Source organism: Carassius auratus, chromosome 25 (assembly GCF_003368295.1).
Source record: "Carassius auratus strain Wakin chromosome 25, ASM336829v1, whole genome shotgun sequence".
Lineage (NCBI taxonomy): Eukaryota > Metazoa > Chordata > Actinopteri > Cypriniformes > Cyprinidae > Carassius > Carassius auratus.
In genome coordinates, this window is record NC_039267.1 from 22,876,511 (window position 1) to 22,900,269 (window position 23,759).

The 23,759-nt window shown below is 37.0% G+C and overlaps 1 protein-coding gene across 2 annotated transcripts in view; it reads right to left on the reverse strand.

Moving 5' to 3' along the window:
- Nucleotides 1–514: 514 nt before the first annotated feature.
- Nucleotides 515–23,759, reverse strand: part of LOC113043668 (excitatory amino acid transporter 2) — a 67,540-nt gene continuing 44,295 nt past the window's right edge. Inside the window, exons 2-11 of one of the 2 annotated variants that reach the window (XM_026203177.1) lie at nucleotides 23,416–23,555; nucleotides 20,294–20,446; nucleotides 15,923–16,173; nucleotides 14,956–15,100; nucleotides 14,737–14,863; nucleotides 14,409–14,642; nucleotides 7,522–7,716; nucleotides 6,362–6,496; nucleotides 5,974–6,208; nucleotides 515–3,642 (exon numbers count right to left, since the gene is read on the reverse strand). In XM_026203177.1, the coding sequence (XP_026058962.1) occupies nucleotides 3,568–3,642; nucleotides 5,974–6,208; nucleotides 6,362–6,496; nucleotides 7,522–7,716; nucleotides 14,409–14,642; nucleotides 14,737–14,863; nucleotides 14,956–15,100; nucleotides 15,923–16,173; nucleotides 20,294–20,446; nucleotides 23,416–23,545 (1,680 nt within the window). In that variant the 5' untranslated portion in view covers nucleotides 23,546–23,555 and the 3' untranslated portion in view covers nucleotides 515–3,567. The remainder of the gene's footprint in view (nucleotides 3,643–5,973; nucleotides 6,209–6,361; nucleotides 6,497–7,521; nucleotides 7,717–14,408; nucleotides 14,643–14,736; nucleotides 14,864–14,955; nucleotides 15,101–15,922; nucleotides 16,174–20,293; nucleotides 20,447–23,415; nucleotides 23,556–23,759) is intronic. The other variant, XM_026203176.1, reaches the window with a different exon arrangement.

The following is a 23,759-nucleotide window of genomic DNA, read 5'->3' on the forward strand; positions in this document are numbered from 1 at the left end:
GGCATCCACTTATCGGAGTTTAAATCCAGTCTCAAAATTCATTTGTTTGTTTCGGCTTTTAACATGTTATTTTTATCCTATTTGTATAACCTCTAATTGGTTGTTGTTGTTGTTGTTTTTTTCCCCGTGAACTTGTAATTATTGTAATCTGTGTTTTGTAATTATTGTCCAGCACTTTGGTTGGCCTGTGGCCATGATTAAATGTGATTTAGAAATAAACCAAACTTGAAGTTGAACATAAGGTGAATTTCCAGCTGGTGCCATCTAACACCCCCAGCTTCAGGAACACCCTGAAAAACTCTCTTCCTATAGCTTTGGTTTCTCCACGTGTTCCTCAGAGTTCTGTTCTCGGTCCACTGCTGTTTATTTCCTATGCCACAGACATGTACTTAGTCACATTATTCACTGGCATAGACCCACTTTAAGTTCTTTTGCACTCTACTACTTTAGTTCCAAACCCCCTTCCCCACTAGATCCCCATTTACCCTGTCACATCAATAAAAAAGACGTTAACTAGTTATGAATCAACATTTATTAGTTATAATAACTGTATGTACACCAATGGTACAACACATATCGATATGCATGAATTCATTTTTTATTTCACAGCTAAGACACAGGAAATCATTTATTTTACCACTTTCATTTGACTATAGTTTCTTATCCCTTCACATGAAAAAACAAAAAACAGATCGCATCACAAAAAGGGTGAGAGAAAAGAACAGATGGGTTTACATATAACACCAATGTAAGAAGTACAAACCATCTACTAATGATGGTTCCAGGTGTAATCAGTTAAGTCAGAATAATAAATCTGGGTTATTCTAGAAAAAATAATAATAAAAAAAATCACAGTTGCATGTAAATTTTTTTGTGTCAGTGTGTGTGTGTGTGTAAAATACACCGGAAACACTGAAAAGAAACATTGGAAAGTCGAGTGCAAGACAGACACTGAAACTGAGAAATGTTTTACAGAGACTGTGGATGTGGCTCAACACACACTTATATAAAATAAAGTGTGCTTATCATCAAGTATATTCAAATTCAGCATATCTTATAACTTTAGGATGTTACATCTTTTTGATGTACATATAACACAAGCATATATTAGACATGTTCTTACAAGTTCTCATGATCACATTAAAAACATGTTTATTGTATAACATCTCCAAAAATATAGCTATAGTATTTTGAAATGCTATATATAATATACAAATATCTTTTTTTTTTTGAGTCTGATGTTAAATTACATAGAAATATAGGGACACATACATTTATGAAGGGGAAAACATTCCAAGCATAAATCAGATGAGATTACTGAGAGAGCTAGTCTGGATTAAACTCAAGCAAAGTACTACCTTTCTATTTCCCTACAGAACCTGACCTTATGCAGCACAGCGAGGGGATGGTTTCTATAGGATTACCAAAACACTTCATTAAAACTGTCACATAAATTAAACACTATCTCAACTAACCTACAATCAGTGGCTTTGCTAAGTTTTCTGGGCCCGCTGTACAGCACATTTGATTGGGTCAGTGTCCCTCGCCCGGACTCGTGGACGGTGGTCTCCTCAGTGGGGGGAGAGGACCCTGAGGGACCCCACAGTATCACAGGGCTCTGTGCTCAGGCCCGCTCTTCCCCACTAGTGACGCCCCTGACCTCAGTATATACACAAGGTGTGAGGAGGCACTTTAAAACTCATGCTGTTTAAGAAACTGGTGCAGAAGCACTAAATATCCATGCGTTAAACACAATCAATCTCAGCAGTCTCAAACGTCTGCCTTCTGATGGGCAACACTCTCAACATCTAATTATGATTCCACACACTATAACAATGTGGCAGCATGAACCTGTGATCAGAGGAATTTTATTCTCTTGGCAAGGGTTAAAACACTGAAGCAGTTCAGTATGCAAAGCATCATAGCAAGATGCCTTAAATGAATTAGACATACTAGGGGTCGAGTTATATATGTATCTTTAGAGTCCTGTGATCAAATATCACACACAGGGAGGAAGTGTGTTGGTCTGGATTAATCACTCGTTTGAAAGAAAGTGTTTTTTGTCTGAATCTCTGATTGGCATAGTGAGGTATGTGATTGGTCAGTCTCACAGGAAGTGATGGAAAGTTGCAATATGAGGGATAGATGCTGTCAGAGATGAATAAGAGGATAATACATCCAGAGGTAGCGTTTTGGCTCAGCTCAGTTACAAAATCTTCCTCTTTTTGATGATTTAACTCATCTACTGTAATATAATGTGGCTTCGTAGTTAGTTTAGATGTGATTTTCCAAAGCTCAAAAACATATTAAAAATAGTTACACTAGCCTTGGTGATGTCTCTCTGAGGTGAGTACTTCAGAAAAAAAGACATCATCAGTGAAGAAATGAAGCCATTAGGTTTTTAAATCTACATGGATTATAAGAGCAGGTAAACAGTTCTCTCCAACAGACCATCTGGGTCTTAGCATTAGCAATGTTTTTGTTTTCCCTGACATAAATGAGTATATATTTTATATGCCTGAGTAAACCTCTATATCTCACCAGTGGAAGGAAAAACTTCAGAGCAACCGTAGGATACAAACTGAATATATAGCGTATGTTTAGAAAGGAATTGATCTACTTTAGACGGGTTGTACGCTCATACTGGACATATTAATAATCAAAATGGAGTGGTTAATAATGGCAGTCCAGGTTTAGCACACACCACACATCATATAAAAACAGCCATGCTATCTGAAAAGATGCACTTCTGTTATCTCAAAGGTTGATCATTTTTAACACTGAAGCCATCAGTTGAATGTTTGCTGTATGTTTGGGTTGTACAAAATAAAAAGACAGTTTGTGCTTTCTCGTGAACTAAAAGTAGGACATGCATTGCATATTTCAGTACATCTGGATGACAAAAAAGGGCTCTTGTAAGACCTGAAATGGAAGTATAATGGCCTGAATGGGTTTTGTGCTCTTGAGCCACTGATTCACGGACATACATACGAGAAACACCCTAGCATCTGTTTCCTGGACAGAACCCCTGCTCCTGTGAGCGATGTGATAAAAGCAGCTCAAGGGGAGGAAACTCTGGAAATAAACGCATCTCCATCTGTGTGCGAGAGGAGGACCGAGAGGTGCTACGCTGTTGTGCTAGTTCAGTGTGAGGCCAAAGGAACGCCAGGAATAATATTAACAGCAGTGGATGATGGCTCTGCAAGAAGCTTTGTTATCTGTCTGCTCTCAATTCACATTTTACCCCTTTTTAAAAATACATACATATGGAAGTTTATGCATGTATATATATATATATATATATATATATATATATATATATATATATATATATATATATATATATATATATACATATAAGCATCACAAATAATTGATGTAACTGCCTCAACAACATTATGTCAGCTGCATGTGTGAGCTTTTGGCTCACAATCTTGTGTTACATGAGACAATATAATATTGTTAAACATGTTAGAAAAGAATAGAAACCATACAAATAAACTACAAAACCCATTTGTTCTATGTGCATGAATACAGGTTGTCTTTCTCTCTTTTGGGGTGCTTGCATTAATCATTTTTCCAAGGGTCTTCTTCATCGAGTGTGTACTCCGCAGTTGAGCCGTTTGTGGCCGCCAAGGTTACCTGAAAGAGTAATCGACAGATGTGAGTGCGTATCCATCTGAACATTCAACAGTAAATCTGATGTCTCCGGAGCTTCGGAGCAAAGACTTCTGAGACTTTGATCAAACGTACGCTCCTTTCAGCAAACAAATGCTACCAAAAAGATATTTTGAATGTAAACATCAGACGGATGGCTGTTTTTACCTTTCAGCTGTGTAAGTGATCCTGATAGTGGAACAATACTGTACTGCTCCTTTGTGTTGTTACCGATGCTGTCATGATCTACTGACCTATAGTAATGTTTCTAGGTCCAAGCTTCGACTCGGTTTCAAGAGAGAATAGCATCTCAAGAGCCAGTTATGAGCACAATTCATTGACAGAACTCCTTCAGGTGAGCTTATAAAAACTCACGGTGTAAACTACAGGCTCTGGTTACAGCGCCCAAGACATCAATATCTGAACAGTTCAGAAAAGATCAATCACTGTCACACAAAGTGAGATTTGGTTCTGAAGATAATGCTCAAGATCATGATTTTTTGGCAGTACCTTACAGCACACTGTGTTTTGTATTTTAAAGGTTTAGTTCACACAAAAATGAAAATTCAGACATGAATTATTCACCCTCATATCATTTCAAAACCGGTAGGACCAATTAAGACATTTTTGCTGAAATTGAGATCTTTCTACCGTCCATAGACAGGCACAGAAATTTTACAAAGCTACAAGAATCAGTTTTGAATTAGGCAAGCTCGTGCCTTTCCTGCATGTAAGCAATGCTAACGTTGAACATGCTGTATGTGTTGTTTACGGTCAGAGCAAAGCACGCGCTTGTGTCGTGATACTCCCCAGTATGGTGCTTACGCTGATCAGGATATCGTTGATATTGTAAGTCATTATTTTAGTTTTCTTTGCACAAAAAAAGTAATCTTGTAGCATTGTAAAATTATGGTTGAAACACCAATGGACCATTTTAACAATGCCCTTACTTCAGGTCTGTGCCTTGATCATGGGTAAACTCACTTTAACACTGTGTGTCATCATTCTTGATGTTGTCGTTGATTAGAAATTTATACTAATTATATTCCTCTCGGTGCTCCACTCCACTGACACTTCTGCTTTTAGGCCTCTTTTTTTAAATTGAAATCAACTATTTCATTCTGGAAATATATATATGCTGTTGTTTCATTTTTTTTACTTTAATACACTGAATACACATGAATATTTATGTTTCTGCCATTTAGAATTCTTTGCTCCAAGACACATACTGTACACCTTGACACTAAAGCCATTTGACCATTCTCCTGGATATATATATATATATATATATAATGTAGCATATTTAGTGACAAATACACAAACTGCTCTATGACATTTAAAAAAAACTTTTTCATTAAAAAAATAAATATAAAGAACTAGGTACAACAATAGTACAAGCATTTATGAGTGGTTACTTGCAAGGCTTCTACAATGGATTGCATTTTTGGTGAACTGGGTTAGTTTTCGGTTAAGCTGATGTTTGCTTCCAGAGCATGCAAGCACAACAGACCGCAGACAACAGGAGCAGGCTTTCTGTCTTTTATACACCTAACTAACAAAGATGAAGATGAAGAACTGTCTCCTCAAGAGGACTGGTCTACTCTTTCATTCTTAATTCTCCTAAAAGTTTGTTTAGTCTCAGAGAACGCTTAATTGCTGATGTTCTTAATATTGATTATCAGCTAATTTATTTTAGGCTAAACTTAATCACATCATGCAGAAAGGGAAAGGTTCCTATTCTATCCATGAAGCACACAATATTATATGAGTACTACTGCTATATGAGTTTTAATGTGCTAGCTAGCTGCTGAAAATGCCTTGGAGAATAATAGTGTACTTATCACTTCACTGCAAGTTTTTCACAGCGCGGTTTGCTAACAGTTTGCATTCGTATCATGCTCAACCACTCCACACTATGCCCTGAATATTAAATCTGCTGGTGGAAAGAGCTTTGATAGGAAGAGCCTGTAGTTGATTATCTCAGTTCAACTGTACATAACATTAAAATAACTGATGTAGGATCAAAGCAGGTAACTGCAGAGTTCTTGGTGAAAACTATTATAAATTATTTGATTTGAAAAAAAACAAAAAACTATATTATGTTATAATGTGCTCAATATATGTTCCAATAAAAGAAGCAAAGAAATATGAGTACATATGCAGTTATACTGTAGCTACCATGTATGTTCATACACACATACATGTTTTGTGCACATACACATATGCTAACATGCAAAAGAGATCAGAATAGAGACAAGTAGAGCATGCAGGGATGTGTTATGTAGATGTTTCTACACCCATAAGCGTGAGTTGAACCTGGCAATCATCTAATAAGACTGAATTTTGAGCAGCATACACGCACTGGTTGGAGTTGTTTTCATGATGGTTTTTGAGGTCATCATAGTAGGTCTGGGTCTTGGTCATCATCTCTATGTCATCAGACTTTGCATGTTGGGCGTCCAGAGCATCCAGCTCTGCCTTGGACAGATGGTAGACGATGCCAGCCCCATATGAGTCTCCAACTACATTCACTGAGGTACGGAAACGATCCCTGTGGACAAAAATTAGATGAAAGGCTGCGTTCAGAAGTCACATACATTTCCTGAACAAGAGTAGGATCATCTTAAAAATGACAGTATTCAGGGAATGCTTTCATTTAACATTCCCAATCTGGGTCAAATAGGTCTAGATTCAGAATACTCACAGAAGCCAGTCAACAGCCACCAGCAGACTGATGTCTTGGGTAGGAAGTCCAACAGCCGTCAGAATGAGCAACATGGTGACCAGTCCAGCACTGGGGATACTCGCTGCCCCAACACTGGCAAGGGTTGCTGTGAGACTAAATGATGGGAATGCAAGCACTTTATTTTCATTCATCTTTACACATTAAGCATTTAGTTGAAAATCTTGTACAGAACAACTTAAAGAGGAAAAGAACAGCCTACTGCTTAAAAAACAAACAAAGATGCTCTGAATTTTTCCTAAAAAGTTACTGAACACCTAGGCCTCATTTCTCCAGTACACCTGAAGATGTAGTATAAGAAGCTTGCCTTTTTGAAACACAAGATATGTGGTACATCCATTTTGGATGAACAGTTGTAAAATGAAACAGAAACAGACCATCAAACTGTATTTTGCATCAATGCATTTAAAATTTACATCGTCATTTTTAAAAAGATTACTTGATTTTGATTATTTACGTGTTTTATTTTATTTTATTTTATTGTTAAATATAAGGAAACTGTGAAAAGCAGATAAAACTCATAAAAAGAGTTGTGATGGCACAAGCATGTACTTGTGCCATTAGTGACACTACGTCTCAGCAGGCGGAGTCAGCGCCATCAGCCAAAGAACTGACAACTATAGAGCATCTCTACAGGCTTCAGACAATCATCACACCTGGAGGGAAAGCCCATAGCTTCAGACCCTCTGAAAGGAAACTTTAGGTCTTCAACAGAAACTTCGGATGATACATTTACATCTGATATAAGAATGCAGATAGGTTATACGCCTATTTAATGTATCAGCAGTCAAAATGTGTACTGTTTTGATAGTTGGCTAGATTTGATTAACTTATTTATTGCTATATTGCAATAACTGGTGCTATGTCAATGCTGTGAATAGGGAATAATATAGTTCATTATAATTACCTAAAAAACCCAGGAAATATGCTTATGATTTATGCTCAGCTCAACCTATCTGTAACATTTAGTTGTGCACAGTACATTAATAAATTAGATGGATGTTAGTTAATATATATATATATATATATATATATATATATATATATATATATATATATATATATATATATATATATATATATATATATATATATTTAAAAAGTAGCATCTTCTCTCTTACCTGACAGTGACGATTTGACCAGGATCTAAAACAATTCCATTCATCTGGGCAATAAAAATGGCAGCCACAGCCTCATAGAGGGCTGTTCCATCCATGTTAATGGTTGCTCCAACAGGAAGCACAAAACGTGTAACTCTCTTGTCAATACCAAGGTTTTCCTCAAGACACCGGAACGTTACGGGCAGAGTGCCAGCACTAGAAGAGAGAAAAAATGGGTCTTTAAATGGGTCATGAACTGAGAAACCAACTCTTTCTGGTTAACCTAAAAACAGTTCATATTGAATGCAGTCTGCCAAAACCACAGCTTGTGGAATCTTCGACGCTATGATGCAATAGTGTACTGCATCTGCAGAAAAAGATGATGTGCGGTGCCAAGTTATGGGGAACTTGGTCCTTTGTTCACTATACAGACTATATCTGATTCGACAGTAACGTTGCAACACAAGAGTGAGTAACCGTTTTCATCGTGCTCACTATTGCCATTTGATATGTAATATGTATTTATGCATTTACTTATAATGTAATCAAAATCTCAGAGAACAGTTAAAAATAATAAATATAGGTTCAAGCAGCAATTACAGGGCCAAGCACTCTGCATGGAGGACCACACCAAATGCAACAGTGAGCAATTACAGCAATTTTAGGATGATTGTAACTGAAATGGCTGAAAAATCATAAATACAACCACTAGTAATATGATTAAATGGCTTATCACTTTTGACCAAGAGGTAGCGCTTTAATCAAATCATTTTGGCATGTTCTGTGAGAGATGACAATGGCATACACAAAGTTTGGTGTCAATATGCTAAAGCATTGCAGCGATACAGGCTGTAATGTAATTTTGGCATGATATCACAAATTCGTCGCTGTGCTATGCGAAAACGGTTTTGTCTATTGACACAAAATCCAGAACATTTTGTCAGCACAGTCTGAAGATCATCTGATTCGAGTTTGGTGAAAATCGGACAAAAGGTTCATGAGGAGATCGAAAAAGTCGGGTTTTCAACATAAATAAAAATGGCGGAACGGAAGTTCAGCTTACTCTGGCATATTTGGTATCTATGTTGTCGGCATAAGCCAGGGAATATTTTGAGTCCAGTTTCATTGCAATAGGCTAATGCATTAAAAAGTTATTACACTTATTATAAGTGTAATTATTCATGGTTAATGAATGGTTTATTACTCTTGATAAATAGGTGGCACTTTTACTCAATTGATGTGGCATGGTCAGTTTGAAGTGACAATTACAGATACAAAGTTTAGTGCAAATATGTAAAAGTTTTGTTGAGATACAGCCTCGAATGCATTTTGGCATCCTTCCAGCAATTTGTTGATGTGCTAAATGAGAACCGTTTCGTATATCGACACGACATCCATAACTTTTGGCCAATGGGGTCTGAAGATGATCCACGTCAAATTTGGTGAAGGTCTAGGAGGAGTTCGAAAAAGTAAATTTTCAACATTAATCAAAATGGCGGACAGGAAGTATGGCCAATTTGGGTATAATTGGATTCGATGTTTTCGGCATGACACAGAATATAGGGAGACTATTTTCATTTCAATAGTCTAATTCAATCAAAAGTTATTAGCATTTTTGTGATATTTCATTATAACTCTTTACCACAAGGTGGCGCTCTCACCAAACTTTTTGAGTACTTACAGGGCATGAAACCGAATATTTTTGTAATTATTTTCGTAATGATACGATAATGCGTTCAAAAATACAGCATTTTAAAACATAATTCAAAATGGCTGATGCCTAAAAATGGCTGACAGGGGAAATCTGCATATCATTCGACTCAACATGACTCACTGAATCTAAAGAGACCAGTAATGTGATTCTTGGCCAAACCATTCAGAAGTTATAAGCCAAAATATTCACTACACTGCAGGTAGTCTCAGGTCATGGTTATTATAACGCACACCAAGTTTGGTCTCAATATGTCAAACCATTGCCAAGATATAGCCTCACATGAATTTTTGCATGCTTTTCATCAAATCTGTTCACGTGTCATTCCAGAACAGTTGGACAAATCAACTTGAATTCCATAACTTTTTGCCAGCATGGTCTGAAGTTGATCTGAGCCAATTTTTGTGAAAATTGAACTAACCGTCTAGGACAAGTTTGAAAAAGTAGGTTTTTTGAAAAATTGAAAATAGAAAAAAAACTAAACCTTGTGTTTTTTTTTAATTTTGGGGTTAAATGAAGGATTTCCAAGGATTTAGAAGAAAAAAGAAATGGTTCATTTTCAAAATCAATGGTTCAAAATCATTTTCTGGCTTACGGTTCAAAAGTTATTAGCATACAAATATTGAAACTTTGGACAAGTGTTGGCGCTAGAGAGTTGGAGTTAGGGACTTCAAATTTGCTATAGTTAATGTTGGGACTGTCCTCTATCCTGTCCTTAATCGGTTCTATGGGCTGCGGCGGAAGAAAAAAATTACGCTAACGGATACAATAGGTGCCTTGCACATTTGGTGCTTGGCCCCTAATAATAATAATAAACTATTTACAATTTTTAAATAAGTGATTTAATATAGTATTTTAAATAAATAAATAAATAGTGTATATATATATATATATATATATATATATATATATATATATATATATATATATATATATATATTAGAGGTGGGCATAGATAATTTTTTTTAATCTAGATTAATCTCACTATGATCTTGAAATTAATCTAGATCAATCTATCTTAATCTAGATTAAAATGGCTCATTCAAATTCTGCCGAAGGCTTTCAGAATATGTGTTATCCAAATAAAATTGACAAACAGTAAGTCTTTGAGAAGGGGTTTATCAAGATAGGTGGTGCATTAGAGAAGGGGCTCATCTCCTGTTTCCAAAATACATCACAAAGTGCTTGAAAAAGCTGTAAACTAATTCCACATTGCACAAGGTGCAATCAACCTTACGCCTGTTTCACACCAATGTTTAAGTTTTTGTCAAGTTTGTAGGTGTCAATGTACAGAAACCAAATAATAGTAATTCAGTCAAGAGCAGTGAGTGATTTTCTTTAATTTTCTTGGATTAACATAACAGCAGCCAGCAGCTAAATTAGGCGTGGTCACTTTAAGAGACGATGAACGCATCCAATAAAATACACATCCCATTTTTTTCCTCAACTGTTTACTTTCACTTAAGAAATAACTGACAGTTTTTTCGAGCATAATTTTAAAGGTGAATATTTTGACATATTTTGTATGTATTTGTCGGCACAAGAGCAAAAATAAATTCGATGTTCAAGTGTTTTGAGACGCCTTTCTCTTCGCAGAAGAGAGCTCGGTTCGGTGTCGCTGTCCGTGTATCTCGCTCCCGTCGCGTACCGAACACAGCGCACGAGTAACCAGAAACTCCGTTCAGCTTTTCCGCGTCTTGTGTTTGGATGCTTTAATGTTTAAATCGACAAGCGGTAAGGCGTAAAAACATGTGAAAACGATAAGCTTTCGCGACGATACGCAGCAGTGGCCCGTCAAGTGTCCTGAGCATCTTTTTAGGCTGGCCTCAGCCAGTCGGTTATTTAAAATATCAAGGTGATAGTCATCATAGCTTGCTTTGTATAGACCCAGCTCCCAACCCAACTTTGAGAATAGATTAACGGCGATATTTTTTTCATCGCCCGTCAAGATTCTCTCTATAACGCAGCACGTTAACGCTGATAACGGCCCACCACTAATATATATATCCAATATATATATATATACACTCACCTAAAGGATTACAAGGAACACCGTACTATTACTGTGTTTGACCCTATTTCGTCTTCAGAACTGCCTTAATTTTACATGGCATTGATTCAACAAGGTGCTGAAAGCATTCTTTAGAAATGTTGGCTCATATTGATAGGAGAGCATCTTACAGTTGATGGGAGATTTGTGGGATGCACATCCAGGGCACGAAGCCCCCGTTCCACACATCCCAAAGATGCTCTATTGGGTTGAGATCTGGTGACTGTGAGGGCCATTTTAGTACAGTGAACTCATTGTCATGTTCAAGAAACCAGTTTGAAATGTTTGAGCTTTGTGACATGGTGCATTATCCTGCTGGAAGAAGCCATCAGAGAATGGGTACATGGTGGCCATAAAGGGATGGACATGGTCAGAAACAATGTTCAGGTAGGCCGTGGCATTTAAATGATGCCCAATTGGGACTAAGGGGCCTAAAGTGTACCAAGAAAACATCCCCCACACCATTATACCACCACCACCAGCAAGCACAGTGGTAACAAGGCATGATGGATCCATGTTCTCATTTTGTTTATGCCAAATTCTGACTCTATGCACAAATAAAATCCTTTCAGGGATCAGGTGGTGAGCCTGCAAGCGCTGCCCCGGAGGAGGCAGACCCAGCTCTAGCTTTGCTTTGTCCTATCCGAGCATTGAGATGCTACGTAGACAGGACATAAGGTTCAAGACCTCAGACCAACTCTTTATCTCTCAGAGGAAGGGGAATGCCACCTCTAAGCAGAAGATGGCCAACTGCATAGTGGATGCCATCACCCTGGCTTATCAGGCACAGGGGTTGCCCTGTCCATTCACTCTACTAGAAGTGTTGCATCCTCATGGGTGCTAGCTTGTGGCACCTCGCTCACAGATATTTGTAGAGCTTCAGGCAAAATGTTCGCTAGATCCCATAGCCTTTGTGTGGAGCCGATAACATCCTGTGTTTTGACCTCGAACCGGTAGAAGCATAGAGAGGCCTCGGCTTTGGGTCGGCTTGCTAAAATCATTCCAGAGAGTCTATAACATATACCCAGCTAAGCTCCTCTGTCCCCTTGGCAGCCAGACGTGGTTGAGTGTCCTGCAACAGGCCCTAATTCTATGAACCCGTTAGAACCGGTAGAGGGCTGGGTTCCATATATAGAGTCCTAAGTGGATCCCATATGTGTAAAGTCTATGGTATAGCCTCAGAGCCCATATTTCCCCGGCAGACTTTCTGCTATTTTCCAAGAGGGTTATAATCATCTCTAATCTTCCATATGCACCTAGACGGTTGTTCATATGTTTAAGTGCTTCCAAAACCTCCTGTTCCAAGTGTAACAGCACATTTTCACTGTGTTATCCAGTCTTACAAATTATCGACCGAAATGCATGCAGCTCTTACTCTTAATTGAAGCTAATGAAATCAGGATCAGAGTTTTGATCAATAGAAACTTTAGCTCAACTGTCTGCAGAGGCTCAAATGGGCCATGCTGTAATGCTCCAAGCACTAGAGAGGAGGACAGTGGAGAATTTAGTCTTCTCGCCCCCCCCCCAAAGGAATCTGATGATCAGATCATGCTTCCCCACTGACTTCCCTTCTACAGGGTCATGGTTGGCAGCAATCACAGCCATGAAGACTTTAAGGGTGGAAAGAGACAGCCTGCTCCAGAGGAGGAGGTGGTGGGCAAGTTGTGATATGCACTTTTAGCGTATTCCACCTTGTCAGTTGGTGTATGCAGTGGTCGCAGTATTGTCAATAAGGACCAGTCACCAAGATCCAGTACGTATCCAGACCAGATGGTGGATCAGCACCTAGAAAGGACCTCTAAAACCCTGAAAGTCAGTAGAGACCAGGACAACTAGATGAGTCCAAGATACAGGTCCCATGTAAAAACCTTGTCTCAGACGACCACCAGGACAAGACCACAGGAAACAGATGATTCTTCTGCACAATCTGACTTTGCTGCAGCCTGGAATTGAACTATTGGTTTCTTCTGGTCAGAGGAGAACTGACCCCAACTGAGCCTGGTTTCTCCCAAGGTTTTTTTTTCTCCATTCTGTCACCGATGGAGTTTTGGTTCCTTGCCGCTGTCGCCTCTGGCTTGCTTAGTTGAGGATACTTCATTTACAGTGATATCATTGACTTGATTGCACATGATTGCAAAGAGACTATTTAAACTGAACTGAGATGATGAAATCACTGAATTCAATGATGAACTGCCTTTAACTATCATTTTGCACTATTGACACACTATTTTCCTAATTAATGTTCTGCTGCTTTGACACAATATGTTTTGTTTAAAGTGCTATATAAATAAAGGTGACTTGACTTGACTTGACGTGTGGGGCGGCCTGCCTATACTCATCTCCACGGTGCCGCTTGCTTGAGGTTGCTGCGAATGTGGGTATATTCAGTATGCTTCCAGGTGCATGTTAAAAGATTAAAAAGATGCACCCATGAATGCTATTTTAGGAAAAAAGCTCTTTAAGCATGCTGAAGCACACAGGGGAGATGGCCACCTGCAACACAACAGGAGGTAGTGCAGCCTGATGTGTGTAACCCACTTGACAGGGGAAACCATCACTGCTGACGCACTGTACTGCCAAAACAAAGAGCTCTCAAAGAGCTTTCTGAACTTGTTCAATCTTCTGCTATCAGTAGAGAAGTCAGGAGCAGAACGATGTCATCGCTCAACGCCAAAGTGAATAGCTGAATATGTGCTGCATCTGCTGCCTACTTATACTCACGCTGTGATCAGCGGCAGCTGGATGCAGCAATTTCATGCCAATGTTCATTGGCTCATTTAGTTTACACTCAAAGTAGATCAATTTATGACTGACTGAAATGTAAAGAATGTTTCAGCTGTTTTTGTCCATACAATGAAAGTCAACGGGATTCAAAGGTTTAAGGTTTTATTAAGAAAAGTGGCATAAATAAATCCAAAACCTGAACATTCCTTATTCAGTATAAATTAAATATGGCGATAGGTCAGTTACACCGAACCAGACTGTTTCCTATGTATCATGATGTCATGACACAAGAACCAATGAGATATGATGTTACCGATAGCACTTCAGGCCATGTTATATTAGATTTTAATAACATTGTCAAATGTATGGCTACATATAATTAATATATCATTCATGCAAAGATCATGTAGTGTATTTTCATACCTAGAGGCTGTGCCCAGAGCTGTGATCCAGGCCTGGAAGATGCCCATGAAGAACGAGAAGGGATTTTTCCGTACAATTGCAAAGTAGATGCATGGCAGGAATATGGCACCATGGATGATCAGACCAATAATAACTGTCACCATGTACATCCCCAGCTGCCTGCCCACCACCTCCAGATCTTTAATAGAGATGATCTTTCCACAGATCAAGCAGGCAATGCCAAAGGGAGAGTACCTATATGGTCAGTCAATAATGTGAGTACATCGATATAGAACGTATCATTATTGGACTTTGTAATCAACTAGAGGACATATAAAGCATAACTGACCACATGATCATGATAACCAGCTTCATCACAATCTCATTGAGTATGTTGAAGAAGTCAATCATGAGCCTAGCTTTCTCTCCCATCTTGCCCATGCAAATACCAAAAGCAATGAAGAATCCAATTATACCTAGAACATAATGAAAGACAACGATATCAATCAATATTTCAATGAAAAAAGAAGAAATGATCTATAGATATCTGTGAGTATGGTTGCCCTACCCAGCACGTTCATTCCGCTCTTGTACTGAAGAGATTTCTTGTCTTTGAAAATAGGGGGTGGTTTGGTGGCATTGGACAGATAGTCAGTGCTGTTGGTGTCATCGAAATCAGGTTGAACTTCTACCTTCTTCACCACGGTCTGGATCTGTGCATTTCAACATCACCTCAATCAATTACACCAATTTATTCTTCCACTCCCACTTTATAACAGATGTCTTTAGCTGCAATGCACGTTATTACATTAAACATTTAATACATCTATAATTATATGCAGGTACTTTAAATGTAAAGACAACTAAAGTACTGGGATTGTTGATTGCACATAAATTGCCAGAATTCTGTAATGATTTCCACTGTTAAAGACACCCTAAGCTAAATTGTATCATAAATTTAATTTCACACTAAATCACCAAGAGAATGTGGAAACAACATGAAGATAATATTTTGACTATTTAATTTGTCATAAAATTAGCAATTACATACTGTAGCCATTCAACATAACATTATAAGTGTAAGCCAGGCCTAAATTGATTGATGGATTGATTTTACATTAAACATATTACCAACACTTTTAATATGAGTGAGAAAAAAATATCCACATAAACCCATTATAATGTCACATTTAGCTGTGTTACTTTTTCTTTTTTTGGTATAGCGTGTTTGGTGATGTTTCTGCTCCTGATTCAGTAATACTAAATTTCTCCAAATCTGTTCTGAAACAAGTCATCTACATCTTCAATGGCCTAAGGGTGAGCACATCCTCATTTTGGGTATCCTATTTCTTTTAATGAGCATACGCTATAATGGGAACCAAAAGCAAAGCTGTAACATGTTGAACAGCAAAAATGTGTTCATATTAAGAACAACAGAAATGGGTATGTATTACACAATATGTATACTGTATTAGATTTATAGTTGCAATCTCCTGATATTCAGTGAAACTGAACATTCCCTGTGGGACTCTTACCTGCTGGAAGCAAGCCTGAACCAAGTTCTCAGGGAAGAGGTTTCTGATAAGGTCAAAAAAGGCATCAAGACTGGAAACATCATCATTCTTGGCTCCTTCTCCTAGGTTCTCCTTGAGTTTTGGGTTTCCGGGGTGGATGAGGAGCACCAGGATGACCCCCAGCACAGCAGCAATGATAGTAGTGGTCATGTAATAAATCATGGCTCTGGTACCCAGACGACCACTTGACTTTGCATCCAGACCAGCTAGACCTTAGTTAGGGAGACGTGGCATATTAGTTTATACACTCATTCGGTCATATTCACAACTACACAGTTCAAACATTGTTTTCAGTGCCATTATGTATTTTAATATATGTGTATTTTGTAATTTTTTTTAACCACTCTAGCTCAGTCAGATACAGTTAGGTCCATATAAATGTATATTGTGGACACTGACACAATTTTCATACTTTCGGCTCTGTAAAAACAAAAAATTTTAATATTTTGTTGAGAATCCTTTGCAAGCAATGGCTGCCTTAAGTCTGGAGCTTAGGGATATCAGCAGAGACTGGGTTCTTCCTTTGTGGTGCGTTGCCAGGCCTTTACTGCAGCTGACTTCAGTTGTTGTGTGTATGTGGCTCTTTCTGTCTTTAGTTTTGTCTTTAACATGTTAAATATGCAGCTCAGTCGGGTTGAAATCTGGATACTGACTCCGCCACTGCAGAATATTCCACTTTTTTTACCTTCAAGAACTCCTGGGTTCCTTTTGCTGTATACTTTGGGTCATTGTTCAATTTAACTATGAAGCGCCGCCCGATCAACTCTCTGGGCAGAGAGTCTATCTCTATACACTTCAGAGTTCATCTGGTAACCAGTAACCAAGTGTCACTTGAAGTCATGCATGCTCAGGCATCACACAGACCATGTTGTGTGCTTTGGATCATAAACTGTTCCAAGCCTTCTACAGCTTTTTCTGTGTTTGATTTGCGGTCTTTTCATTCATAAAGCTTAAATTGATTCACTTCACACTCGTGACTTTAGAGGTCTTAGTGTAATATTGCGCTTATCCCCTGGCTCACTGGTTATCTAGCAAACTCTGGACTGTGCCAGCTTCAGCCAAGTATTCAGGCAGAATTATTCCTTGTCTGTTATTCATTTTTGAAGCCATTATCTGTGCCATTCGGAATAAGGTATTCGGCTTCAGGCATACCCCTATTTACATATTTTAATTTTACATGCAACATAGATAAGGTCATAGAAAGTAACAGCTACACGCAATATTGAAATACTAAAATTAACGTCGTAATTGCAAACTCTTTGTACGCATTATGGTTAATGCATGCATGAGTAGTCGATTGTTTCTGACAGCGCCGACTAGTGGTTGAAGTAGTCGAACACTTGACTACTCGACTAGACAATGCAAGCCCTAGTGAGTTCACAGCGTCAGCTTACAAATGCAAAAGACACACTCCAGACCTTTCACTTGCGTAGTTGATGTAGAAATAACAAAAGAATAGCCCAGATCTGTTAATGAAATGGCTTTTGAGTCAACTGTCCAATTACTTATGGTCCCTTGAAAAAGGGGGAGGTAAATATTAAAGAGCTGTAATTCCATAACCTTTCCTCCAATTTTGAAATTAAAGCCCAGAATGTACACATTAAGCCTATATTTATTATATAAATGTAACTTAATATGTTTCGGTGAGCAAATTAATATAAATTGTGCTTAAAAATTGTGTTCATATATATATATGGGCCATATATAAAGATGTGAAACACACACACACACACACAAAAAGTTCTTCTATATGTCTTTTTTGTGAACATCAAATATTAATGTTTTAAATCACACAGTCAGCATCACAGAGATATATTTATTGTCTGCTGGATATCTATTTAATTCCCACCTATTAATTGTATTCATTTGTTCCCAGTTTTTAGTTTAATTACAGTGACATGCCATTTCTTTTTACTTCTGTATTGTTGTAAGTAAAATATCGTATTCATAGCATGATCGCTTTATTATGTTAAACGACTAACCCTAGCATCAAAACTGCTCATCAAAACCACCTTTTTATTAGGGAGGAGACGACTCGTGTCCCGCTGATTGGACTGCAAGCAAGATTCCTGAGGTAAGATGTCATGAACGATGTCTTGAAACTATATTTTACTTACATTTATTAACAAAAGCAATGTTTTCTGCTGCTGTCTTTTTAATGCTGTTTTCAACATGCAGGCACAGCGAAATTTTATGTTAGCAACGTTAGCTGAAGCACATTAATCGTGTAACTTTACGCTACTGTAAATCAATCAGCTTTCTGTTGGTTAGCGCAGCAAAAACATGTTGATTTCAAATAGACAAACATCCCGAGAGTGAAGAGAACTTTAAACATGACTGAATTTAGCATGTGGAATTTCGCCAAGCGTTGTTAATTAATGTGACCGCACTTTTAGGCTCTGTATTTTACTCTGTTTTTGTCAATGAAAAAATGGTGCTAGCAATGCTATTTATTTATTATGTCTAAAGTATTAAAAAAATTGCAGAAATGATTAGCAATATGTTATAAGTGCTGAGCCACTGGTGCAGACCAGGTAACGTTAACTTACAATCTAAACTTGCTAACATCGAAGTCTAACATTATGTTTATTACACAGCAAATGAATCAATCAGAAGATGGATCATTTTCTGTGTTCACCGTTCAGATAAGCATTGCAATAAAACTCACACTAAATCATTCATTCATACCAAATCAAGAATTTTTTAGTTTATATTTTAGCATTATTCTGATCTTTTATCAGGCAGAAGACTCTACCAGTGCAGTCCCACATCACCAGGAAGCTACCTGATATCAGTGCACAGGTGGGTTATCTACTGTAGGAAGGAGAAGTGTGTCTTAGTGTGTTTGTGTCTCAAACAGCTACCCTTCAATGCAGACATGCTGAAGGCTGAAAATATGGATCTCATCATCTTTGGACAGAATTCAGGATATGTAAGTATTGAAATTAAATCTGGTATAATTTAGTTTACAGTTCAGCTAAAATGTTTGTATATGTTATTGACAAGCTGTGTATATATATATATATACAGTATATATACTTATGTTAGAGAAGAATAGTTAAAAAATGTTGGTAAAAAATAAATTGAAATTTTTTTCCTCTCTCTCTCTCTCTCTCTCTCTCTGTTTTAATATAGTGTTGAAACCCGGAATCATGTTATCTAATGAGATTAATAGAACTGTGTTGGGCTGTATTGGACATTTCCCTTTTGACTGCTTAAAATGTAACATATATTCTGCAGTTCTATGAATGTAATTCTTATTATTTCATCATAATTCATATTTTGACAATAAGCTACACAGCCAATGATTTTTTTCATTCATTTTGTCAACCGCAAACATTTTGTTCAGAATTTTGTGAATGTTTTTTAACATAATGTATGTAGTGAAGGACAGGACACGCGTGTTGCCACAGCTCACACATTAATGTGTTATAATATAACAGATGTTGTGTCAAGAGTGTGCATGATCATATTTTAGATCCCTTAATCCGAACCAATACCTAAACTTAACTATTAGACCTATTAAGCAGCAAATTTGGAGGTTAGTGATGCAGAAGTCATAGTTCATAGTTAGTTCATAATAGTGAGAATTGGTCCATTAAATTCAGTGTGTCCTTTAGTTTATAAGCAGGTACTTCTTTTAATTGTTAGTGCAGTTATTATAGAAGTCTAGACTACTACTGGCATTACAAGTATCGCTCAGCTAACTTAAACAGGATGTTTTACTATGTAATAGAGCACATATCTGGAATTGCATATGATGCATTTAATATATTCTAACCATATGAAAATAAATATTTTTCACCCTCCCACCCCCAAACTTTGAATAGCATCCTACTTCAGACCTTTAACTTCCCCTCTATTTCTATCTCTATCTCTATTTATTTCTACTTATTTCAGACTTTGGCTCATTGAACTTGTGAATTTTGTTTTCATTTTGAAACAACGCTTCATAGTTGACTATCAAACGAACACAAGTCTGATATAGAGTGCAACTAATGGCCTTTCTTGAAACAAAATCTAATCACGGATTACGTCTCTAAGATTTAAATACAGTAAAGAACTATAAAGCAGAAGCAACAGCAAACAGAATCTGTGAGAAGACAGAACACAGCTCTTCTCACGTTACTCTACATCTGTAGATTTTGGCTTAATTAAATGTAAGGCATTAGCATGTTTTGAAGAGACCTCTCTTGCCCTCTGTTTGTTAGTATAATATAACACACCCAGGCATGAATTATCAGCAGAATTAATTGACTGTGGTTTCACCAATGTTTTTAATATTCCCAATCTTATTGTTGACAGTTAATTAAGATATGAAGTTTGAGTTACCTGTGATTAAGCTGGAGATGATTAAGGGAAGGATGAGCATTTTTAGCATCCTCATTAGAATATCTCCAGGGAAGGCAATTACCATCACAATATTGTCATCGATCGGGGAAGCAACACGCAGCAGCATACCAGAAACAGCTCCCAAAATCACACCTGTGATGGGGAAAAAGGGTGTTCCTTCTGTTGGTTAATATTCCTGAGCATACTTTAAAGCTATAGAGGATATAAATATGTGGCCATATGCAATTCCAAACAAATAAATCATACCACCAAGTTAAGGTTGTCTGGGTTAAGGGTGCATTGTAAAAAAAAATACTGTAAAATTAACAGTAATTTACTGGCAGTTTTGGTTTGCCAGTAAGCCTGTGAATTAACAAAAGTACTGTAAATCAATAAATACAATTGTACTGTAAAAATACAGCCAACCGTTTTTACAGCTATTACTGTAAATGTAAACGTTTATACATGAGTGAAATTATAAGAGCAACTGTAAACTTGTAATGCGACACATACATCTTACTGTAAATTAGAACATTTGTTGTGAAATTCAATTTTCTAGATAACTTCAGTCGAGATATTTCACTGCTGTGGTAGTGTGCAAGCATATAGGTAACTTTCATTTAAGACCATTGAGAAATAATATTTCTTAATATAAAACTGCAAACATTTAGTGCATAATAGCAAAGTAATTAAAAACATGACTTTAAGTCAAATCATGATCATCTCTGCATCAGTGCCACTTACTGTCTTTAAATAAAGTAGCAGAACATCAGTGTTCATCATTGACATTGACTCTCCAGCACAATGCTGAACCAAATTCACATTAATACAGTTCAGTTAAATATTTACTTTTCTTATAGATAATTATGTGAATTATTAAGTGATGTTTGTGCTTTAGATATGAACAGCTGCTGTTAACAAGCAGAATCACCCGAAAGAAAGAGAAACAGGACACACACAAGAACAACAACTGACTTCAGCCACAGCCTTACATGAAATCAACTGAAATACAAGATCTGATTAAACAACTCCATAAACAGCATAACCAGCTTCACACATTACAATCTGACTTTATTTATGTCATATATCTACAAAAAATATTTGAGAAACTGATTTGATTTTGCTATTGACAGATTTTTTTTTTTGGCTGCTACATTACAACTGTATCCGTAAAGCACATTAGAAAATTTGTAAAAGTTTCTTTGTTCTTTTTTTTTTTTTTTTTTAAGAAGAAGCATTTTGACACTGCATGACCAGATAACAAACTACTGAAAGACTTTCCAGCACCACAGACACAGACCGACATCAAGAATCAGCATATGAATCTCAACAATTGTGACAATCAAAAGCTTAATGCTGCAATGCATGCTGGGTACCAGCAAGGTACAAAACTCAAACAAGACTCCCAGCATGCATGAATGAAAATAAATAAATAATGCCGCTGAATTAATAATTACTATGTGCTTTTATTTTTGCTTTTGTCTTAAGTTTCAGAAGCATGTTTTGTGATGTTCAAAGTTGATTTTTTTATTTATTTTGTTGATGGTCACCATTGTTGAGATTCATACACTGATTCTTGATGTGTGTGTTTATAGCACAACATAGCTTTTTTTTTCTATAAAAAAAGCAATCTTTCATAACAGCCTGCTTATCCCTTTGTTCTTATGTGTTGTTATAATATTGCTTTGGTAAGAGAATAAACCATGAATAAAATGACTGAATCTGATGTTTAATGATGGTGATGTAACCAGCATAACATAATCAACAATACTACAAACTTTGCTTGAGCTTTATTAACTTTCATTGCTCCACAACAAATGTGTTGTAAAAACACATGGTTATAGCAGTCAAAGAAACATTGATGTTATGAAATCAAAGTTCAAGGGCCCAACTAGAGCAAACACTGATCTCCAACATGGTAGTGTCATAAAAAAAGTGTTAAATCTCAATAACATAATCTGTAGAGGTCTGACAGAAATAGCGTCAGTGTAGTTAATAATGTTTGGAGCTAGTCATGCTGTTTAGGAGTTGTTTAATCAGATCTTGAGAGATTTACTCCTGGTTTCACAGACAAGTCATAAGCCTGATGCCAGACTAAAATTTAAGTCTGAGTTGTTTCAATTGAAAGACACTTGCTCTGACTGATCTTAAAACAGATCAGTGACTGTACTTGCAAACCAGAGATGATTTTTATTAAGGCCCGTTTATAGAAAATTACTTAAATGTCCTTATGTCCTAATCCTGCCTTAGTCTAAGCCCTGTCTGTGAAATCTGGCCTTAATGTTTTTTATATGTTTTTTACAGCATAAGGCTGTGGCTGAAGTCAGTTTTGTTTTGCTTTCATTCAGTGATTCTGCTTGTTAACAGTATCTTTTCATCTCTAAAGCACAATCATCACTTAATAATTCACATAATTATCTACAAGGAGAGTAAATACTGAACTCAATTGTATTAATGTGTATTTGCACAAGAGAGATCTGTTAATGTAGTTTTGTGGTTCACCATTGTGCTGAAGAGCAGAGTCTGTGCTTCAGTCAACGATGAGCCTCAAATGCTGATCTTCTACTGCTTTATTTAAAGACAGTAAATGTAGAGTTTTCAATCCAGTGATGATTTCTCTGTTCTATAGTTGACAGTAAATTGCAGCGGTTTGAATTAAAGTCATGTTTTGTTTGCTTTACTGTTACACTTTAAATGCTTGCCATTTTATATTAAAAAGTATTTATTTTTAGAAGACTCAAGTGAAATAAGTTCCACAGTAACCAGTAAACCTTAGCTTTTGTTGTTGTTGTTTTAAGCTCAAATGGTTTGAAAAAAAAAAAAAAACAGTTTCCCAAACGAAACAAGTTACCACATGGTATAATAACTTTAACATACTGTAAAAATTAAGAGCTGTAAATTAATGTAAGTTGTATGTGAGTTGTAAATTGCCAATAGATTACTGTTACCACACATTTTTTTAGTGTCAATTGAAGTTAAAATAGCACAGAACATAAATACTAAAATGTACTCTCTTCTGAGCCTTTACTGTCCAGATACCATCAGACCATGCTATGTGTGCTGTCTTATTTTGTCTGTCTGCTGTTCCCTTTCCTCACTGTGGGTTGTTGAAGAGCACTCACCCATCACAGTCAGCGTGAGCAGCAGGTTCTTGCACATCTTCTGACATATTGTTCTCAATTTGGAGCTTGGCCTCGCCTCGATGGGCTCCAGGTGGCTTTCATGCATCCTTACCTCCACGTGCTTCGGCATGATTTCAGAACTGCAGAGAGAAACAGTCCGTTTATTACTTGGTCAGTTTATTAATTTGTTTGGTTAACTTTGGATACATTTTTTTTATTTTAATACAGTGCAGTGCACTAAATTAAGATGAATGAAGAGATGGTTCAAGTCAGTGCTCAATAAATTATGATAGGTTTAGAAAAAATGTGTTGTGCATCCACTTATTATTAGTGTGACATTTTAG